The sequence below is a fragment of the Barbus barbus genome (genome assembly GCF_936440315.1).
Source record: "Barbus barbus genome assembly, chromosome: 37".
In the NCBI taxonomy this organism is placed as follows: Eukaryota; Metazoa; Chordata; class Actinopteri; order Cypriniformes; family Cyprinidae; genus Barbus; species Barbus barbus.
The window spans coordinates 15,850,952-15,875,286 of record NC_136715.1 but is presented as its reverse complement, the minus strand read 5'-3'; the positions used below and the strand labels follow the sequence as shown (position 1 = coordinate 15,875,286).

At 37.7% G+C, this 24,335-nt stretch overlaps 1 protein-coding gene across 6 annotated transcripts in view; it reads left to right on the top strand.

The window, feature by feature from the left end:
• The window catches only part of LOC306856668 (membrane-associated guanylate kinase, WW and PDZ domain-containing protein 1-like), a 157,575-nt gene that overhangs the window by 109,337 nt on the left and 23,903 nt on the right, over positions 1-24,335 (top strand). For 5 of the 6 annotated variants that reach the window (XM_079396043.1, XM_079396040.1, XM_079396042.1 and 2 more), the window contains exons 4-12: positions 1,663-1,869; positions 3,719-3,935; positions 5,305-5,387; positions 5,936-5,971; positions 9,984-10,041; positions 10,781-10,866; positions 11,914-12,030; positions 15,174-15,359; positions 15,442-16,077. In XM_079396043.1, coding sequence (XP_079252169.1) covers positions 1,663-1,869; positions 3,719-3,935; positions 5,305-5,387; positions 5,936-5,971; positions 9,984-10,041; positions 10,781-10,866; positions 11,914-12,030; positions 15,174-15,359; positions 15,442-16,077 — 1,626 coding nt within the window. The remainder of the gene's footprint in view (positions 1-1,662; positions 1,870-3,718; positions 3,936-5,304; positions 5,388-5,935; positions 5,972-9,983; positions 10,042-10,780; positions 10,867-11,913; positions 12,031-15,173; positions 15,360-15,441; positions 16,078-24,335) is intronic. The other variant, XM_079396041.1, reaches the window with a different exon arrangement.

The window sequence follows — 24,335 nt, the reverse complement described above, 5'->3', positions numbered from 1 at the left end:
CTTTGCCGAGATGATCCATCCACCTCACAGGTGTGTCATATCAAGATGCTGATAAGACAGCATGATTATTGCACAGGTGTGCCTTAGGCTGGCCACAATAAAAGGCCACTCTAAAATGTGCAGTTTTATCACACAGCACAATGCCACAGATGTCGCAAATTTTGAGGGAGCGTGCAATTGGCATGCTGACTGCAGGAATGTCCACCAGAGCTGTTGCCCGTGAATTGAATGTTCATTTCTCTACCATAAGCCGTCTCCAAAGGTGTTTCAGAGAATTTGGCAGTCCATCCAACCGGCTCCCACCGCAGACCACATGTAACCACACCAGCCTAGGACCTCCACATCCAGCATCTTCACCTCCAAGATCGTCTGAGACCAGCCACCCGGACAGCTGCTGCAACAATCGGTTTGCATAACCAAAGAATTTCTGCACAAACTGTCAGAAACCGTCTCATGGAAGCTCATCTGCATGCTCGTTGTCCTCATTGGGATCTCGACCTGACTCGTCGTCGTAACCGACTTGAGTGGGCAAATGCTCACATTCGATGGCGTCTGGCACTTTGGAGAGGTGTTCTCTTCATGGATGAATCCCGGTTTTCACTGTACAGGGCAGATGGCAGACAGCGTGTATGGCGTCGTGTGGGTGAGCGGTTTGCTGATGTCAACGTTGTGGATCGAGTGGCCCATGGTGGCGGTGGGGTTATGGTATGAGATACCGTGACGAGATCCTGAGGCCCATTGTTGTGCCATTCATCCACGACCATCACCTCATGTTGTAGCATGATAATGCATGGGCCCATGTTGCAAGGATCTGTACACAATTCCTGAAAGCTGAAAACATCACAGTTTTTGCATGGCCAGCATACTCACCGGACATGTCACCCATTGAGCATATTTGGGATGCTCTGGATTATCTCGGCAAAGGAGAAGTGCTCACTAACACAGATTTAGATAGATTTGTGAACAATATTTGAGAGAAATAGGCCTTTTGTGTACATAGAAAAAGTCTTAGATCTTTGAGTTCAACTCATGAAAAATGGGCGCAAAAACAAAAGTGTTGCGTTTATAATTTTGGTCAGTGTAAATAAGTGACCTGACCTAGAAATAGTGTATAACCTTAATTCTTATATATATTCGATTGTAACATTTTATTTTACATTTCTAAAACTTTCTTAGAACTAAACTTTTTATTAGTTAAACTTTTATTTATCATCTAATATTTTTATTATAATTGATAAAAAAAAATCACATAAAAAAAGCATTAAAATGAGTGTTTAATCATCAGATACCTAACAAATCACACTTTTGTCAACAGTTAAAATCTTGACATCTTTACTTTTACTCCATCCTGCTGTTGTTTCGTCAAAACGAATCTCTTTATTAATATTAAGGTTTATCACTTGGCCTGGCGTGGCTGAACTCTAAATGTATTACACTGATTTAATGATGTGAAGTGCTTTTCTTTCAGACAGACAGCTCTCTGTCTGTTGTACGTGCTCGATTGTCCAGCCAACACTGATACCATTACCTCCCTCGCGCAAACTTCAGAAAGACAAGCAGTCATTTTCATAATAGAGCATTTTCAAAAGCCCACATCATCATGTCTTGCATTTCCTTTAACCCTCATGTTCTGAATGCTGGTAATATCCTCTTGTTGCCTAGGTAACTATTATGGAACACCCAAGCCGCCTAGCCAGCCCCCTAGTGGGAAAGTGATTACTGGCGATGCTCTGCAAGACAGCCTTCCTGGTTCCCAGCAGTCGACCCCACGCCGAACCAAGTCCTACAATGAGATGCAAAATGCTGGAATAGTGCCTACAGAGACTGAGGATGATGATGAGGTTCCTGAAATGAACAGTAGCTTCACAGGTCAGCAGCGAGCCGATTTGTTTGCGTTTCTGTCTGGCACATGGGAGAGGGGATGAGTGGTGCCTCTTTGTTGCTTTCCTCTTCCTTCGCCATTACGATTCAGGGAGGAAGGGGGAACGAGTGCCACCTGGCTGTGGTAGAAGGGTTTTGTTTGTGTTCGAAAACACCAAGATGCACTCTCCTTGTCTTTATTTATTGATCTGACAGTTATGCTCTACCAACTTTCACACTCTGTATCAGAGTATTGGATGGGTTGCATTTTGTGGTGTTCTTAGAGGACGTCTGTCTATGAAATTAGACTGCCGTGTCATATAGCTGCTGGTCGATGAGAGGTATTGACATCATCTGAGATCTGATCAAACGTGGACAGCACTAATTACAGGAGTCAACAGTTTTGTGATGCGATTCTATTACTCAAATCATATTCAGAGAAAGCAAAAGATCAATGTAAATGTGCACATTGTGTACTGGAAAACAATGAAGCACACCGCCTGTTCACATGTCATTCAATTGTAATGCTAAAACATGGGACATTTTCCCCATCTGGGTAGGTACTCATCTAAGGTTTAATAAAGCTGCTCAACTACAGTAACGCTGAGCATTCTAAATGTCATGTCTGCTGTGTGATTAGAAAGTAGGACTATATTTAGAAGCAGTGCTTTTTATGCAGATGTTTTTTTTGTTTAGTTTTTTTTTTTACTTTTTTGTGCTTTATGAAGTAACACACTGGCAGTGAATTACGTATGTACACTATCGTTCAACTTTTTAAAAAAGTGTTTAATGCTCACTATTTATTTGATCAAAAATACATTCAAATCAGTAATATTGTTAAATATGCTTATAGTTAAATTAATAATTTTTTCTATTTTAAGATATTTTAAAGTATAATTTATTCCTGTGATGGCAAAGCTGAATTTTCAGCATCATTACTTGACAGCTAATGTCACATGAACCTTCAGAAATCATTCTAATATTCTGATTTGCTGCTCAAGAAACATATTTATATTATTATCAATATTGAAAACAGTTGCTGCTAAATATTTTTGTGGATGTGAAGCATTTTTATCCAGGATTTTTGAAAGTACATAAGCAAAGCTTTTATTTTAAATAGATTTTATGTAGTTATACTTTACTGTCACTTTTGATCAGTTGAATGCACCCTTGCTGAATAAAAGTATGAACGACGCATTTGAGACTTGTCACTATTACTAGGTGTCAACAGCAGACAGTTTCGTCTGACAACTTGTGTAAATAGCAGTAAATGCCTGCTCCCGAATACACAAGCTCGTTTCTGTTAGCATTGATATTTTTTCAATCCATGCTCAGGACTGTAATCGCGTATTTTACTTCGAATATATTTGACTGTATTATAATAGTTTCTTTTATATTGCATGTTATTTTCAATATCCAAGTTAATTCTAGGGCCCTTGATTTAGAAAAGGCAATAAGCTGTCCTATTCATACAGGTTCATGCCTTTCATTTGGCTGAGTGGTTTGATTTAAAGCTGCTAATTCAGTCAGGCGTGCCATGCAATGTAGTTGAGAGTCGATTCGTTTAGATTCCTCACCTCTTCATGAAGGTTAAGTGTTAACTGTTTACACTTATTTTTTTGAGGGGATGTTGGTGATTCCATTTTTTGGTGTGGGTGGGAAAGTGTCAGACAGCTAGGTGTCGGTATGCATATTTGTTTATAGTAGAGTGTGAATGGTGTTTGATCACTCCAGAGTTTAGAGGAAGTGGGCCTGTTGCCACTTTCCAAACCCTTTTCCAAGCCACAGTCATTTAGGATGCAGTTCTTAACCAGAGCCTTATGTTGAACTGAGAGGGTTTGCATTTGTGTGCATGCAGGAGACTCGAGTGAACCAGACGACCACCCCTCCGTGCGGCCCTTCGCCCGCGACCACGTTCAACCCTACGGGCTCAACAACACCTCGGCGTCAACCACGGAGAGCTCTCAGAATACACACACACACCCCGGCTATCCCACGGAAGAGGACCCCCTGGGGCCTCTGCCCGAAAACTGGGAGATGGCCTACACTGAGAACGGAGAGGTCTACTTTATAGAGTAAGAAGCAACTGCTGTCTTTATGCTTTTATTATATGGACATTTACTGTGACTCTGCACACTTGAAAAATACATGAATGTCTGCATAAATAATGCAAAATATCAAACCAAGCAGCAATTTTGTTTTTATATTTCATACTTATGAAAATATAATTTTATTTCATAATTAAATAAACGTTGTCAATTTGAAATAAATTAAGAACAAAAATAAGGAAAAGACTAAATTAAACTAATATGTATTTTTGAATTAAACTAATTCAATTTATTGTATTAAAGTAATAGAAAATATGGTCAGATGTATGCAAATTGAAAATAGGGCAACAGATAATAAAAAAATTAATAGAGAAGTTGATAATGAATTATAGGGCAACAGATCAATGAAAAAAGTTGAAAATGCATAAATCAGTCACTTCATTCTAACAAAGCTGTATTTTCTATGTTAATAATCGGTCATAATACAATATTGTTATTATTTATCTCTTATTTGTTTATTGCTATATATTAAACTTTAATATATTTGTTAAGTTGTTTATGATTGCTTGTTTGTGTCAAACATGTTTATTGATTTTTAATCTCTCAAATGGGTGTCACATTTGGGACTCCATACAGAAGTGACCTTAGATTTAAGAAAAGTTGTTTGAAGATGCAACTTGGTTTGATATTTCAAATTTTTAGGCAAGGAAATGCATACATTTTACACAATTGTCCAAAATTCCTCTCATTCTTGGAAGCACTATCGCTATGTTTCTAAGATCATTTGTGACCCTGGACCACAAAACCAGTCTTAAGGGTCAATTTTTTGAAATTGAGATTTCTACATCATCTGAAAGCTTTCAATTGATGTATGGTTTGTTAGGATAGGTCAATATTTGGCTAAGATACAACTATTTGAACTATTTAAAGTTTTGATATATTTATGGTATGAAACTTGCAAAATAGACACGATGTTTACTTAATATCCTAATGATTTTTGGCATAAAAGAAAAATAGATTATTTTGAAGCATACAATGTATTGTTGGCTATTGCTACAAATATACCCCAGCGACTTATGATTGGTTTTGTGGTCCGGGGTCACATTTGTTTGAAGATGCAACTTGGTTTGCACTATCACTATGTTGAGAGATTTTTATGTACATACGGATTGCACTATAAATACCTGAGGTTACAGTAGTTTTGTGTTTCTTATTTTAAGTTTATATATTGCTACTGGCAGTTTTTCAGATATCAAGGCGGGAAGTATCAAACATTGTGGTATCTTTAGTATACATTTTCCTGCCTGCTGGGATGCAGAAAAAAGCCACAGGATGTTGTTCTGCAGGCATCTTTTAGAACAACGCCTCACTGTCTTTGCTCTGCATCTATTCTTAGCCACAACACAAAGACAACATCCTGGATAGATCCCCGATGCCTGGACAAACCTCAGAAACCCCTGGAGGAATGTGAAGATGATGGTATGGACATGTGGTTGAGTTTTTGTCTGGTTTGCTTGTGCAAATATCAGTTTCATGCCATGGTGACATGCATTCATAATGCTTATTTGCGACTGTTTTTGTGGTGTTGTGCATACATAAGCTTTTAGTGTTGTAAATCTAAAATTTGAAATAATATCTGTGTCACCATAGCAAATACAGCTTCAGACCTGTAGATAACCATTCATGCTCAAGCCCTCCCATCGTCCATTGTAATCTCATGATAGCCTGTAGATGGCGCTCTTGAGCTGAGCTTGAGTTTAAGGTCATGCAGTAATCCTGTATTAACTCTCCAGACAATCCAGATCATTTTTCTATTAATAAATGCCACTAATTTTACATTTTATGATTTGCATTAAAAAAAACTTTTCCATTGTGTATATAACATGGTGGCATAATTATAAAGCTTTAAGATGTAATTTTGCTTTTTTTTTAATCAACTAACCCTCTCTGACTCTCTGACACCCTTCCTCTCTTTTTCTCGCCCCACTTTGTGCACACCTGCTCCCCTTTCACTCCCTCTCGAGAAGAAGGGGTACATACAGAGGAACTGGACAATGAGCTAGGTAGGCCACTATTCTACAGGGAAACAAACCTTGCATGTTTTGTTTTGGCCTTTGGGACCAGATTTTTTCCTGAACATTACTATGAAAACCCACCTCATATTGATCCCAGATCAGTGCAAAAGGTAATATGTGCTCTCAGTGCACCTGCACTGCCTGGTTTTAGTTTTGGAATGACTGTAAAACACATTTCATTACTTTCAAACAAGGTTCATTTGTGTTGTCATTGGCACTGCATGATATAAAATATTCATTGTTTCTATTTCTACCACTGAAGCGTTTGCAGTTTAACTCAGGATTCTTGCAGCTGGGAGTGGTTCCGTTTTCATTATGCATGCAAATAGCTCATGAGATCCGAAACTATTATGTCGAGCTAACGTGACAGTCAAATCATTGAATAATTTGTTGCTTTAATCAGTTTTACCATTGTCAAAGCACACTATGTCAACACGCAGAGCTCTCTCTGCTGTTCAATGTGCCTTTGTAATTGAAGGGCTGATTCATCTTTAGTAATGGTTTAGGCCATGCAGGCAGTGGCCTTGAGAAGCCCTGTGTTTGTGTCCGTGGCTGATTGGAAGAGAACAGTCAATAGCTATTGATTTGAGAAATCGGAGCCATTAAATAGATGCCGTGACTGCGGGATGTGGGCAGTAGGTATGAGAGTATCCGGTCACATGGTAGAGACTTGATCCTGTAGAGAGGGAAGATGGGATGCAAACATATTAATGGCCAATTTGTCAGTAGAGTCGCAGTAATGATGTGGGGGAAGGACAGGACGTACTGGCTTGGTGTTGCTTTTGGTAGGCGGTTACGCTCTCTTCTTCACAAAAAATAAAAAGCTCTCGTCTTCATCAATCAATATATATCAATGAATAATTTATAAATTTTAATATATTGTTGGGTGAAATTTCATGATGTGAATTCTTTACATAATTTTTTTAAAGAAACTACAAAAAAGGATAACAATAAGGTTTATATATATATATAAATGTGTGTATATATGTATGTATGTATATATGTATGTATATATGTATGTATATATATGATATTTGACCATGTTTTTCAACTATTATTTTATGGATTTTTCCCTATTTGAATTAACCTCTTAAGACTCTGCGGCCTCATATGAGGACATTATATTTTAGTGAATTTCTTGAGATTATACATGTCCTGTGCACATTCAGGGCTTTTCAGAGATACCAAAGGATTGGATGTTTCACCGTGACCACTCCCTCTCCTTGGTCTTCAAAAATGTCTGAAATTAATTTAGTGACTCTCTTATGGAAATATGATAATATTTTGTAATTATCATTTAAATCTGTCTAATTTTTAAATTGTGTGTCATAAATCAACATCTCAAGAAAATGTTATTGGGTTTCAGATCAAAATATGACCTTCTGATACGAAACAGGATGTTGATTTCATACATGTCCTCATACGAGGACACCAGGACTAAAAGCATGTTTATTACGCATTTTGGGAGACATAACAAATGAATATGGAAATTAATTATATTTCAATATTCTATGAAATATTATTATTATGAAAATCTGGTCAATTATTACTCCCATTATTACACTTCTTTTTTCATTACGTTGCCCCAAAAACACATTAATATGCAAATTACATTTAGTTTATAAATACATTGTATATAATGAGAAAACCCGTTTATGGCCATTTTACACACATTTTGCAGAAAGAAAAAAAAGTATATCGAATCATTCTGTTATAACATAGTTGAGAATCGTCTTTATACAAAGTTTGGTAACAGTTGTATTGGTCATTTAAAAGATCAATTGTTTTTGCCCATGCACGTTCAATCATGTCTTTTTAGTTTTTCAAAGAAATTGAGTCCTGATGTCCCCAAACGAGGACATAGCACAACTTATGAATGAAATATCATTTTACATTTTTTTTTTTTTTTTACATTATTCTAAATGCTCTAAACAATTTAAAGACATGAGAGAACTTTTTTTTCCCTAAAACTTTTTTCTCTGGTCTTAAGAGGTTAAGATATTTTACTTTAATTTTTTTTTTTTTGTTTGTAATTTGACAATTTTTTGACAATTTTTTTTTACAGCATAATGTTGGTTAATGCATCAACTATCATAAAGTAATGGGATCTTATTGTAATGTGTTAGCAAATAATCTAGTTGCAAAAATAATAATTGTTTAAACAGGTTTTCCCCAAAAATTCCTCCTGGCTGCTATTGGTCAGACAAACACATAATCCCGCCCCCAAACTCATGCCATTGGTTGATCCTGTGTTGCTATGTGATGCACTGTTCTAAGCCATTTTGTAGTATGTGATTCTGGTATCGAATTACTAAGGATTTCAAAAAGAAAGTGCACTTGAGATTTCCAGATAATTCCGACTCCAATGCTTGATGATAAATACATAGTGCATAATGTATACTGTATCTTCTGGGATGCCACTAGTGTTTTGAATGTTTTACAGAATTACAGTGTTTACACTTTTGAGTAAATTAACCTACAAATGGCTTAGTTTGGCTATAGTGACTTTTAGGCATTTTTCCCCAGCCAATTACTTTAACATCTAAAAAAATGACGCACTTAAACTTTATGAAGTACAGTAATGATTTAGCGACAGCTTGTCTATTACACATTTGCGCTACGGTGTGAATTTCACTCAACAAAAACACCCGTTGATTAATTATGTTAAACTCAGGAAAGATCAGGAAAGGTGAAGATGTATGAGACAGAGGCTGCTGAGAGAATCGTTCACGAGTAGATCATTATTTGTTAGTAATTATTGTTGGTTGACGTTTATAGATTCATTAGAACAGTACATGAGTCGGCCGTATTTGCTATAGCTGCTCGGGAGAGATAATGAGTTCTTGCTTTCACAAAAAAAATTGAAATGTGTGCTGCTTTCATTGGCCAAGTTTTCTTTATGGGAGGTGTTGTGATGAATTTCCTGTGAGCTGCAGGCACTATGCTAATACAACAGCTCTGTGTCCCAGGCGCTACAACATTTCAGGCATTGCCATGGTAAAGAAAGCAACATTTTCATATGCATGAAAGCACATTTCAATGTCAAACGCGGCTGAGCCATTTCATGATTATTCTATTATTCTAGAGAAGACATGTTGTGTATCTTTTCACCTTAACAGTGTCGCGATCAAATCTCTGAGTATCTTCTGTTGTTTTTGCACACTTGTCAACCTTTGCCTGAAATATTCGGTGCAGTTTGTATTTTTGTTGTTTGCCAGGTCAAGAGATTTGGAAATGCCGGGGAACATATCTGCTGTTTATGTAAATATCACAAGGAGGATTTGTCAGAGAGCTATGTCTTTGGAAACAAATGACACACCTGTACACAAAGTTTATACTGTTAAAGCATTTTCTGTATCAATTAATATGGAATTCCTCGGACATTCTTGAAGAGTTTACATTACATTTCACAAAGTCTCTACTTTGTATCATGGTTACCTCGTGTACATGTGTTTATCTTGTTTTAATGCTTTAATGCTTCTGTGTGTAGAACTCTGATTCAGCATCACGCCGTCATTGCTAGTTCGAATGAGTCACTCAATGCTCTTTTACAGACTCAAACCCATCACTTTAACAGTTGGGGATGTTTTTATTCTGTTCTTCATGCAAGGAAAACATTTTTTTTTGTTTTCTTTTTTCCCTGTGGTAGACTATACATCTCTTTGACATCATAGAAACCAGTCAGCGATTTAGTAAAGTGATCATGACAATAACCAACACCTTAGAACATCTGGCAACCAATTAGAATCAAGCATTCTGCAGCACAGTTATATAAATGTTTTTTTTTTTTTTTAAAGATAAATGATGCAGTTTGCATGATAATTATATAATCTGCTCGAAATGGTCATTATAGTTTTAAAGCGTCTAGCTTGCTAGTTTGAAACCTCTTGAATTTTAATTGGTTGAAAAATCAAGACATCATTTTACAAAGGACTTGATAAAAGCCTCATTAAATTAGTTCTAATGAGCTGAAATGTCTTCTGTTTTGCTTCTTTTCCAGAGCTGCCCACAGGCTGGGAGAAGATTGATGATCCAGTGTACGGGGTGTATTATGTTGAGTAAGTAACTCATCAATATTACCTTCAAATCATCTGTAATATATCATCCTGAAACATTAAAGAAGCTTGCACCATCTTTTTTGTTCTCTTTCGGCTGTACGCACCCTTTCTTACTGTTACCATTTTGAAATCTCTCTCATTCCCTCCCCTTCTGAGGGACCCTTGGGTTTGTAGTGCATAAATATGAATGCATTCATATGTTTTGATGTTGTTTCAAAGCAATACCTCAGAGGCAGGAAGCCTTCCGGTTTTTGTCTTTGGAGATGTTTACGTACGTTTTGAGCAGTATTTGCCTAGTAAATTGAGCAGGCCGTTTGGAAAGTGGCCTGGATCGCAGCTGGGTGCGATCTGTATTTCTGGGTAAATGTGGTGATGGAGTTTTATTTTTGGCTTTTGATCTGTGTTTATTGAGCTTGTCTAGTCTGGTGGAGAGATTTTGCTTTTAAGCACATAAGATGAGAGAGAATAGCACACTTTTCCCCACTCAGTTTTAAATGAATTTTAAATGAATGCAGAGGCTTTCAGCCATAGTTTAAGCCTCCGTTATTGCCTTTTCTCTGAATTAATTCACTTTATTTCTCGTCCGCTTACCTGCTCTCCTTATGCTCAACCTTTACCTGCCCTCTCATTCTATTTCCTGTTTCTCCCTCTGGTTCTGTTATTGACTGTGTCCTCTGCTCACTCATCTTTATTGCCTCTCTCTCCCTTTCTCACTCTTTCCCTTTTCTCCACCTCCCAGCCATATTAACAGGAAGACGCAGTATGAAAACCCAATTCTGGAGGCTAAAAGGAAGAAGCAACTGGAGCAGTCTCAGCCCACTGAAGGTGAGGGGTATATCCAAGGTTTGTTTCAGGCCCAACATGCCTCCATTTCTTTCTTTTCTTATATGTTTGTCATTTAGAGTTTTGTTGCAGCTTTGGTTTTGGAATGGTGGGATTGCAGTTAATCTTTTCATGGCATAAGTTTTTAATTTATTTAATTTAGCTATTTCACTGATTCATTACTGCTGAAAACATTGCTTTAGGTTTTTTTCATCAATGTTTAATTCTTGAAAGAAAACCTCAATTCTAACCAAGTGGATACAGGTGTTTATTTTTATTTTTATTTCAGTACACAAGACTTGATGCATTTTAATGAATAATTGATAATGTTTTAGGCTAGTTTGAGTTTTTTGTTAAAACTGTTTTTATTTTATTTTTATTTATTTTATTCCTAGTTAATAACAAGGAGAATCCATTATTAATGCCAACATGAAATGTTTTTTGCAATCCATTTTACTTCCTTAATGTTAATATTAAATATTTTATAAGTAGCCTTTAAAGTCACAATTAGCTCATCAACTTCATTTTACTTTTTTGAAAATAATAATTCACCCAATAATTCTGTCACCAATTCTGAAAAAAAAAGTCGTCACACTTGTTGTTCCAGAAGAGACAAAGAATCTCCTATGCCACAACTATGCTAATAAACTGATTTTGATTCTGAAAGTCATACAAGTTTGGAACTTTACCCTTAAGAAAATGAATTAAGGCTACTCATTCTATGAATGGTCTAGAAAGTTCTACTGAAATGCAGGTTTCCATGCTGGGACATGTCCTTGATCTTGTTCCCAGCCAACTCAGCTGAATATTGCTTTCTTGATTACCTAATATCTTCTCCCTTAAGTTCAAAAGTATCTAATATTCTGCCACTGGTTGTGAAACCGTACTGACGATATGCAAGTTTTACACCTAGAGGAAGTTAGGACACCGTGGGGGCTCTAAAGGTGTAAAGCTGGCAGCTGCACAGCCTCAGTATTAGTTTGAATAGAAAGGAAATGCGACTGGCTTGAGAGACACACGAAAAAGGAAGTGCACCCTTCACTCTTTCAGAATGGATAGAGGAGCATTCGACAGGAGCACCGATAGCGAGCTATGCTGCTAACCACCAAGAGACTTACAGAGAACCCGGCATCGCCCCTCCACTAGCATCCCAACTGGGGGTTAAACGTATGTGCTGCCTCCTTTATTTGTTTGTAACACAAACACATACACACCCGTGTGTGGCGTATTCCTCTGTGGACATTCACTATTCACTCACTCCTGTTCACTTTTTTCCAAGTCTTCCTTCCCTCAGCTCTCTGTCTCTTCCGTCCCTGTATTGTTTGAACACTCAAAGATAAGCTGCTTACTTAAAGATTTAGCAAACTCTTATTTTTTATTTTATTTATTTTTTTAGTAGAAGATAATGCATTGAACCTCACACATTGGTGGCTTTCTATAATGTTGTATAATGTTTGTATAATGTAACAAAAGATACATTATGGTCTAAATCAAGGATGTGTTGAATTAGTGAAGAGAAATGCTGTCGTTTCAAAAGATTGATTCAGTAATGATTTGATGCATGAAAATTCAGCCAAGGCTGATGCTTTAAAGAATATGAGTATTTTAGAGAAAAACAAATTGACATTGGACCTATATATATATACATATACATATATATACAGTGTCCTCCATAAGTATTGGAACAGTAAAGACAAAATTGCTCTGTTGGCTGTGGAGTCAAGACATTTAAAAATATGATTAAAAGATGAATATGAGACAAAACTACAGAATGTCACATTTTACTATTAGCCGTTTCAACACATACATGTTTTACCAAATAAAAAGAACAGCACTTTTAGAGTTCATCCCACTCATTGATGTGAGCATAAGTATTGGGACAGTTGAACATAAGGCAGATATAAAAGATTAAAACCTATTATTTAGTTGCAGATCCCTTGCACACAATCACAGCAGTGAGTCTGTGACCCATAGACATCACCAGCCTCTTGGTCTCATCCTTTGAAATACTTTTCCCAGCCTTTAATGCAGCCAATTCCAATTGTTGCTTGTTTTGGGGAGTTTCTGCCTTTACTCTCCTCTTCAGCTGGTGAAATTCATGTTCAATCGGATTTAAATCTGGAGATTGACTTGGGCAATCTAAGACTTTCCATTTCTTTGCCCTTATAAATTCCTTGACTGAACTGGCAGGGTGTTTTTGGTCATTGTCCTGATGCAATATGAAGCACTTCCCAATGAATCTGGTGGCATTTTCTTGAATATTGGTTGTCAAGATGGTTTTGTACCCTTCCAAATTCATTCAGCTACTGCCATCATACATTAAGTTATCAGTAAAGTTGAGAGGGCCTGTTCCAGAGACAGCCATGCATGCCCATGCCATGACACCACCTCCACCATGCTTTACAGATGAGGCTGTATGCTTGGGATCATTGCAGTTCCCTTTTTCTCTCCACATTTTTGCTTTCCCATCACTTAGATAAAGGTTCATCTTTGTCTCATCGGTCCATAAACACAGTTCCAAAACTCTTCTGGATCACCTTTGTGCTTTTTTGCAAACTCTAATCATGCCTTTCTATTTTTGGTGCTGGTCAGAGGTTGGCATCTTGCTGTGTAGCATCTGTAATTCTGTGTCAAAGTCTCCTGAGGACTGTAGATTGTCAGAGCATCACACCAGCTTCCTGGAAGTTGTTGGTGATTTTACAGACACATCTTTTATGGTTCATTTTCACAGCTTTTATGATTTGTCTGTCATCAACTACTGTTGTTTTCTACGCCGATCAGGTCGTTGTTGGTTGCTGGTGTCGCTGGTGGTTTCCAAACTCTTGATTTCTCCATGCCCTTTATTTTTGCCTTAGCTCTAATTGACTTCCTCTTTTCTTTTAGCATCCAAATTGCTTGCTTTTCTCTCAAAGTCAGCTCCCTCGTCTTGATTCTGGTTTGTGTGTGTCATCATCGAATGCAAGATTCATAATACAGAAGTAATGGATATATAACTGATACGACACATTCCCTGCTTTTAATATCGGAAGAATTAATACAACAGGACACAGCTGATCACTTAGAAAGACCTGTGAGGCAACTGTTCCAATACTTATGCTCACATCAGATAGAGGGATGAACTCTAAAAGTGCTGAACTTCTTAGCTGGTAAAACATCTATGAGTTGAAAAACCCAATAATAAAATGTGACATTGTAGTTTTGTCTCATATTCATCTTTTAATCATATTTGTAAATGTATTGACTCCACAGCCAACGGAGCAATTTTGTCTTTACTGTTCAAGATTATATACAATGGGCATATAATAGGTCCATATAGAAAGTCTGGGATTCAGTCAAATTTACACCTTTAAAAATATTATGCATTATTTATGTTCCAAGGCATTATGAATTTTACTCAAATTTGGTATGGTCACAATGTAATCTTCTGTAATGAAAAACTGGTATTAAATTAGAAAATAGAAATATACACATTTCCACTAGTGGTCTCAGACTTTTGGACTCCATTGTATATTCTTTTTCTGTACATGTGTGCATTTAGATTTTATTCTATTATGGGCAGCTCTGTTTCTCTGTCTGTCACGTTTTCCCTCTTGCATGCATATAGTCCAGTCATTTGCATCATGTCCAGTCATTTGCATTCAGTGTACAGTGCGTCTTTCTCCTTAGGGTATCTCTGCAGTTTTCTCTGATCCTTCTGTCATAATAGACCATGATGATCAGATCTTACGTCATCTGTCTAGTCAATCACATTCTTCTGTGTTCGCTCCTCCATTCTCTCTCATTCTAACTTGTATCTTGTACTAACAGCACTTTTGCTCTGATCTAGGTCTGATTGCCAGCTGATGCATCTACTAACATTCATTTTGCCATTTTGCTGTACAACTATAATGCACAATGATAATGCTAAGGAAGGTTCAACTTGGATGTTGACATGACATTAAAGTTATAGAGTAAAGTTAGATAGATAGATAGATAGATAGATAGATAGATATATTAGTAGTTAGACAGTTTACAGACAGTCAAATAGTTAGTAGTTATCAGACAGACATTTACAGAATGATAGACAGTCAGTTAGTTGGTATATGGGTAGACAGACAGACAGGCAAGCAGACATAAACTAGGCAATTTAATTACACTGTGGTCTGTAAAGTTAACTTTGTTGTATAGCTTTTGAAACTCAAAATGTTCTCAAGATTTGCTGTGTTGTAATACACAGAGGTATCCATAAGCATCTCATATAGAGGGGCCAACAGATTTACTTTCACATATTCCCATAGCTCACAAATAGTGCAATGCTTTTCTTACTGCAGGAGGGAAGCCATTTTTCACAAGGAACCCTGCAGAATTGAAGGGGACATTTATTAACACCAAGCTGAAGAAAAGTAGGCGTGGATTTGGTTTCACTGTGGTAGGAGGAGACGAACCAGACGAGTTCCTGCAGATTAAGAGTCTGGTGCTCGATGGACCAGCTGCTCTGGATGGAAAGATGGAAACAGGTACCACTGAAAAGTGTGGTCTCATAAAACATCTTTGAGCTAGTCTTTGTTTGCCAACACCTGTTTTATTTTGTTCCCACAGGTGACGTTATCGTGAGTGTGAACGACACTTGCGTGTTGGGTTACACACATGCCCAGGTTGTGAAGATATTCCAGTCCATCCCTATTGGCTCTATGGTGGACCTTGAACTTTGCCGTGGCTACCCCTTACCCTTTGACCCTGATGACCCCAACACCAGCTTGGTGACTTCTGTGGCCATTCTAGACAAGGAACCCATCATTGTCAATGGAAAAGAAAGCTACGACTCGCCATCAAGCCACGGGAGTGAAACTACAGGTGGCGGCGGCAGTTTGAATGGCTCCAGCGACCCACCTCGCCCCCACAGCCCTTCAGCAGAGGTGGCTTCCAATGGCTCTCACGGTTATCCCAGTGATGTGGTGACGTTGGCATCTTCGATCGCAACCCAGCCCGAGCTCATTACTGTTCACATGGAGAAGGGTGACAAAGGATTTGGCTTCACAATAGCAGACAGCCCGTCTGGGGGAGGCCAGCGAGTGAAGCAGATAGTGGATTACCCACGATGCAGAGGCCTACGGGAGGGAGACATCATCATGGAGGTTAACAAGAGGAACGTGCAGAACCTGACGCACAATCAGGTGGTTGATCTGCTCAGCAAGTGCCCCAAAGGCAGTGAAGTGACCATGCTGGTGCAAAGAGGTAAGTTCACAAGGAAATTATGATTTTAAATGAAAATCTGATTTTAAAAAAATGCTTCCACAACAGGCTCTTGCAAGTGAAAAACTCTCTAAGCTCTATTAGTCAAAGTGTACAGGGTTTATGGCATCATTAGACTGCACAGATATAAAAATTCTGACAGATGCCATTAAGCAATAATTATTTGTATATAGATACAAAAATTCTGTACTATTTTGTCTAAATAGGCTGTGGGGTCGAGAAGATTTAAAAAAATATTATTCTCTGTTGTTCACCAAGGATGCATGTATTTGATCAAAATACAGTAAAAAAGATTAATATTGTGAATAATATTACTGTTTAAAATAACTTTTCTGTTTTAATATATTAAAACAATTATAAAATTTAGTTAATTCCTGTGATGGCAGTGCTGAATTTTCAGCAACCATTACTTCAGTCTTCAGCGTCACATCAGAAATCATTCTAACATGCTGATTTGATGCTCAAGAAACATTTCTCATTATTGTCAATGTTGAAAACAGATTCAGAAGAACAGCATTTTTTAAAAGAAATCTTTCGTAACATCGTAAATGTCTTTACTGTCACGCTTGATGAATGTAATGCATCTTTGCTTTTGAACATTAGTGTATATTATGCATCCCTATCAAACAACTCTCAAATCTCCCTATTTTAGATTGTCCAACTTCTAATCTAAACGTCACATAAAATAACAATCTCTGGTTGACTGCTCATGTTTAAGATTTTTTGATTACATATATTTCTGCTTTTTCAAATATAGTAAGCTTGCTTTCTCACTTTTTCTGACTCTGCTGTTGTTTTCTTGTGCATGGAACTGAGAACAGGGTCCTGCAATATGTACCTGACTTTATGCAGATTTTTTAAAGTCTTGCTACTCGAGTGTAGAGAAGGAAGTATACATAAAATACACCTCAAACAAGGAAGAATTAGTTTCTGAAAGAGAGCTCATGCACTGCAGATGAAGAGATAATTATAGGAAAGTGTCCAGACAGAGACAGTCTCAGGTGAGAGGTCTGTGCCGATCATGAATATGAAGTCTCTGACGACTTCTTTTCCCTTGAGGCCTGCCAAAATCAGCTGTCTGTTAACCCTCATCTGATACCTCCACACAGCTTTCTCTCTTTGTCTTGAATTTTGGGGGAGGAAGCTGAGATGGAAATGTCATGGTTACCTGTTATTGGTGGAAATCCTCTGCCTTACAGACCTCAAAAGAGAGAGAAAAAACCGAGAGACAGACTAAGCAGAAAGGAGAGACTTGTGTGTGTGTGTAAAATGAGAGAAAACACTGAATACCGAATACTGAATAGATGAACACTAAATGCATCTGACTGTTAAAGAAATGTTACTTCTCATAGAAAGTTGCAGTTTGAGAGAATTGAACTCCAAGAGTTTTGCGCATACAAATCCCCAGGTCTTTCAGAACTTTAACATCCTGTTTTCCCTGTTCTCAGAGCATTCAGTCAGAGCCTGGCACTTGGATTATTAATTTGATGAATTGAAAGCGCTTTTATCTGTCTTGTGTAAGTGCTTTTAACAGGGGCAGGAAATTGCCGCATGCCAATTGCAAGGGCAGAGCCTGTTGTATTAAAACATCCCCATTTGTCATTTGACAGTTACCAGCATGTAAACAAAAGTGTGTGCAGTGCTTATATCTTTTATGGCTCATCAATAGAGCTGCCGCCTTGCTATTTCGGTAAAGCCAAATTGTCCTCCAGGATTTGACGGCCTACTGAACTGACGTCACATAACTTGTAGTGTAATTTATGAATTACACAGAATAAGATAGCAGGACAGAAATGGCCTTATATCCATGTGGCTTACACTATTCGTTTTTACATTCACTATTCTACACAATTCATTTTTAAAGTATAACTAGAGATAGTTTTCTAGAAATAAAAATTATATTTATTACAATTTTATTTTTATATATATATATATATATATATATATATATATATATATATATATATATATATATATATATATATATATATATATATATATATATATATATATATATATATATATATATATATATATAATCGTAATATAAGTCAGAGAGAGGGTAAGTAATGATAATTTAATACTAAACCATGACTGTTTTGCTGCAAAATACCTTTACTAACATTATATGTGGGCCTCAGGGTAAAAAGATAAAACACATTTATCTTAAAACCTCTTTAATTGTCATTGAAGCAATCCAAGTTCACACCGGAGACGTTCTCTAATGTCTCTAAAATGTGTATGGGATGTTTTAAGTATTCTCTGTGCTCACATCTTGCCTTTTAATTGCTGGCCTTGAAGTCATGCAGCAAATCCCACCACACACAAATAAGCAGACACACACACACACACGCACACACGCACACACGCACACACGCACACACACACACACACACACACACACACACACACACACACACACACACACACACACACACACACACACACACACACACACACACACACACACACACACACACACACACACACACACACACACACACACACACACACACACACACACACACCCCATTCCTTTTCAACATTCACCCATCCCTGGTCTACCAATTAGAGTAGAGTCCGAAGAAAACGCTAATGGGTAGAAACATGATGGCTCTTCATTCCTTTAAACTCATATATACACACATACACACAAATACTCAGATGTTGAAACTGCAGCATGTTTGGCCTATTAAAACACGTTTCTGTAGGAAATGCACTGTGGCTCTTCTGGTTCTCTGGATAATTGACTCTTAATATAGATCTAGATCCTATAGATGGCTTGGCTTCACTTAATCTACATTTTAGTTTGTCCGTTTTTGTGCCTCTGGTCCAGCAGGTTTGGTTGGTGGTCTTAAAGCTTTATTACTGGTACATTATTGTTTGAACATTTTACTTGCGCATTAAAACCAGGCTGTTGCACTGTAACACTGTGGTTTTCCTTAAAGAACTCTTTTGGGTTAAATGCAGGTTAAACTCAATCAAATGCCATCACAGCATAATGTTGATTACCACAAAAGTAAGTGAATGTTTAAATAGTTTTAATTAATTGTATGAATTTTTAAATAATTTGATAATTTACCACAGAAATATGTATAAAGTTATAAATATAAAAAATGACAATTATGAGGTTATTTTGAGACTCTTGCAATGAAAGTGAATGGGGCTAATTTTAAAAGTATTTTAAAGCCTAAATGTGAAACTTGTAATTTTATAACAGCACTTACATTAATTCTTCTGTTAAAGATTCATCAAAGAAATCATAATTCTTAGTCGTTTTAGTACCCAGAAAACTGAACTGAACCAAGAAAATATTACTTCAAAAACTAAGCATTAATTATGATCTTATGTGATGCTTGACAGAGCATGAAACCAAACCTGTGGTTTCCAATGTTGGACTTTTTTTCTCCCATGAGGCTTGACCACTGTCAGTTTTTTCCTCTAAACGTTTCTCAGCTGTTCAGGTCTAAATGTTTCGCTTGCAAATGCTCAGTATAAAAGAAATTTATGCATTATTATGGAGATTGCCTGGGGTAATCAGTTCAACATAATGTGTGTTTGCGAGCTGAATGCATCATGGCTTTGAGTCAGTGGCCCTAAAGTCCATTCTGTCTCCCTGAAGTGTGAATGTCTATGTATTTTTGTCAGAGTGGAATCGCTAGTGCTGCGACATGTAGAAGGCCATCTCTAGCCTCATTGCAATTCCTCCTGCTGGTGTTTATCAGAATCTGCCGCTTTGAGAAAGAGAGTAAGGGATGCTCTGGCTATGGATCGTGTGTTGAAATAAAAAGGTGCATACTACTATCTGATCCGCTCCCTTTATGAGTCATCAATCAGCACTGACAGCACACATCTCAATTTCCCCAGCAAATATGAAACCGGCTTCTACTCGGGCATCGGCTAGTCTGGTGTCATTAGCTGCTACTCCAAGCATCCAAATAAGTGTGTTAAGGCTTATTCCCACCAAGAGGGAAATGAAAACGCAAAACAAATCGTAAAACGTTACACTATTTGCTCCAAGAGCGAAACACACATTTGTCGGGCTGTTGTTCATTAAGATGAGGGCAATGCTAGCGAATAACTTTTTGTAGACTTCTTTGGGAGAAATAGCATTTGTCTTGTCTTTAAGTTGTTAGCTGTCGCTGGGTGAAGCAAATTTGTGTTTGTCTCTGTATGGAGTGTTTTTGTGTGTGTGAATAGGTTCACAAAAATTCTATTTTTCCATATAAAGTCTCTAAATTCAAAGATTTAAAGTCACTGCAAATATTCCCAGTGAATATTAATGAATTTTCAAGCTGTTTTCCTCTTAATCACTCAGTTCATTGTTGAATTGTCAGAAAGCATTTCCTGTTTCTGTGGTTGTCATAAAGTAAAGCTCATCAGCATAATGGTAACTTTATTGACGTTCACACCAACGGATGATAATGTTCTGTTTATTAATTCTGCAGTCTGAGGTTATGTCGTCTACCACATTAAATGCTTCATCTCATTAAAGACAGGAGAATTCTGATTGGCTGTCAATGTTTTATCATTCATCAAAAAAAAATCCCAAAAATGTTTGAAAGTGATTCTGACTATGTTGTTTCTTCATGTTATTATTGTTGTGTGTTTTGGACGTTCCTATTGTCAAAGAATTAGAAAGATTATCAAACATTAGTAGTATCATTACACTTATTGTTCTTGGTGTGAACGGCCCTTAAACCAGCTGGGAAGTTAATCTAAACTGGTCTTTTAAGGATGAAACGGCATTGCTGTCTAGTTTTTAATTTCTGGTTGGACAAATACAGCTAGGGGAAGATAAACAACCATGATTAGTGATGTGTACGAAAGTAACTTGATTTAATGTTTGGAAGGAAGCATTCCAGCAAGGTTTTTTTGCACTTTTTGCATTCGTTTTTGATGAATTGTCCAGCAGCAAAAATGAATGGACTTGCAGACAATTACTCAGTGGTCCAAAAGAAGTGGTGGCCTGGTTCTGTCTTAAATCAAGAGGTTTTTGGTGAAAAATCTTTTTAGATAATGGTTGCGAGGAGCGTCTTCTCCCTGACTGCTTACCCTTTGGCTTGCTGAAGGGGTGAAGCATAGAACCCACCAATCACACGATTTCACACCTTGTTTCCATGACGATGCTCTGCTGTACTTTGCGGTGGGGTTTCCTGTTAAAATGATAAAGTGGAGGGGTCTGTCTCTCACACAACATGCAGGAGCATCACATTCTGGAGCATATGCCAGTAGGCAGTGAGGACAGACAGAGACAGACGGGTGTTTTCAAGTCCACTCTGCATCTTATTCTTTCATTACGTGTTACCCTTGAATGATTTTGATTGACATGTTTGTGTGGACCTACTGAATCCACACAAGCAATGGAGGGGGAGTAGTACAATAGCCATCAGAGCTGAATCTGTGTGTGTGTGTGTGTGTGTGTGTGTGTGTAAATATGCACAGGGCCATTTTAACATCACCTCATGCCCTGCCACCTCCAATTGCAGGCCATGTCAGTTTAAGACTTTTGTAATGTACACACAATAAGCTGTGTTATACCTACTGAGCAGGTAGTTGTAGAACATTATCACTAGTGGTGTGGATGTAATATAGTTATTATTATAGTTGAGGTTATAGATGGCATTCTTGATGTGAACAGGCCTTTACACTGAACAGTTGTTTGATATTTTTCAGTTCTGAAGGAAGTGCATTTCAGTATCTCTTGCTCTTCGTCCACCATCTTGGATCAAAATACATTATTGGGCTAAATAATAAATTTTAATTATACTGCACTATTTTTTTTTACTCTTAAGTATTAAATGAAGTATATTTATAATCAATATATCTCCTGCTTTGTCCACCAAGTTGGTTCATAGAGGTCGTAGAAATGCATTTCCTTTTTGATAATGTGAAGTTGCCCTTTGACTAAAATTAGTTACCTCAGAAGACAGTTGCCTACCTGTTGTTACAGGCTTCACTTAGGGAGTGTTTGTGATGCCCTAGAATGCTGCCTGCATGGGGATCTGACAAGTTTTTGAAACTGCCCAATGTGCATGAAAATGATTTTATGTCTGCTATCACACCAGAGGCTCACATGCTGTTGTGGCTGCTCCTGGGAGACTGTCTTTCATTCCTCTGCATGTCAGACTGCATCACTGACAGATGGTCTTGACCGTCAGAATCTGTTCCCATCAGCCTGGCCGAGGAAGGGGGGTCCAGTACAAACCCTTCACTCTCTTCATGCCCTTATGCACATGCATGTGCACATGCAGTGCATCATAATCTTCTCCTGCTAAACCTTCTTATTAGTCTCCTCTGTGCCTGACATGGTTCACGCTGACCTGTCACCAGTGTTCCTGCTGACCTCCGACGGCATGTTCAACACTGTTATGGAGGGAGCTCTTGGTTTCTCACACCAACAATATTGATAATTTGAGTTCAGACATTAATCATTTAAATGAGCTGAATCGTTTAACTTAATTTTCCAAATCTGAAAATTGTGCAGAACTGAAATATAACCAGTGTCAGTCGCCATTTCTCAGCTGTTCTGCCCAAGCATCTGAATAAATAACGAACTGGTTGAGCTCCGATGGTATCAGTTATGCACTAAGAAAGGAGCAGTGGAAATGGCAGGGGTCTTGAAACTACCTCAAACTGCATGACTATAGAATTTGAAACCGGTCCAAGAGTTAAGAAGCAATCACAATAAGAGTCATCCTCTTTTAATGCATTGGTCACTTTGTTTGCTCTTCATTCAGCAAGCAGCACTGCTTTATGGGATTCAGATAAAGCCATTATGTGCCCAGTAAAGTGAAATGGATTGATTGATTACAAGGTATTAGGCAGCATCTCTCCTCTATAAGCAACAACCTCCAGACACTCACTGGGTTATAAAATCAGACCCGCACAGATCCACTCTTAAACTCACAGACTTTTTGTAATGCTTTCTTGTTGCTGCACAACTGTGAACTTGTATTTCTGAGCAGGAAAATAATACTGAAATTACACTTGAGGTCATAGAAATCTTCATCGTTTAGTTGAATCTTTCAATTGACAAATTGAAATTGATTGAATTGAGAGGCTGTAGTGATTTAGTCTTTAATAATAGTTTTAAAAATGTATGAATTATTCCTGGCCTACATATAATCGGTGTTATTTTTATAATGACAGTTTCATAAATTCCTCAAAGGCAGTTAAAGCAATAGTTCACCCAAACATGAAAATTTGCTGAAAATGTACTCACCCTCAGGCCCAAAGAACAGAACAGATTTGGAGAAGTGTGTCATTACATCACTTGCTCACAAATAGATCCTCTGCAGTGAATGGGTGCCGTCAGAATGAGAGTCTAAACAGCTGATAAAAACATCACAGTAATCCACATCTATTACTTTAATATTATAAAATAATTTATTTAAATGAGTTCTATTAGATATAAGTTTGTAAAAAAAAAAATTATTTCAAAAGACCAGAGGTCAAATGATTGCGATGTTGTCAGAAAAACTGCACCACCAAACAAAACGTTGTGGAGCAAGATTTGAAGTGAATACATTAAAAAAAGAGAAAAATGAGGTGAGTGTGTTTGTAAAAAGGGTATGTAGAGATGTTGCAGAAACTTTTAACAATTAATGGACTGTAGTGGAGACGGCATAGAGAGGAAAGGGAGGGTCAGAGAGGAGGGAGGCGGCAGACTGCAGAGGATGAGCGTGTTTGTTTTGGGGATAATGAGTCAGGTTGGAGGCAGGGCTTGATGGGGCAGGTCAATTTGCGACAGAAAGGACGATGGAAGATTGAATACCTGGAGATGTATCAGAATAAAAAGTAGAAGCACTTTGCAGAGAGAGCGAAGTGTGCAGGACAGGGTGGACGCAAGTGCGCATGTCTGTTACCGTGGGCGTTCTCACACACAGACGACTTGCTCTCAAGGGAACGGCTTCACAATAAGAAGCCTTTTTTCCAGGCCAGACCAGAATCAGTGGACTGATCTCTCACACACACACACACACGCATACACTTAGGACCTTACAGCACCATGCAGTGAAACACACACACCCAGCTGTGAAATCACAGGCAGACTCGTGTTTGGCGTGATCACACTAATGAATCTTGTTGTAGTGTAAACCATGTGAGACGTCTGTTTTTAAAAAAACAATTTCCTGTTTTTTTATGCTATAAATGACGTGTATCTATTTAATGCATAATTTATGCATGGCCTGTCAGATGCAACCTTTCTGATGGAGGCGTGGAAGGGGGGCGATGGC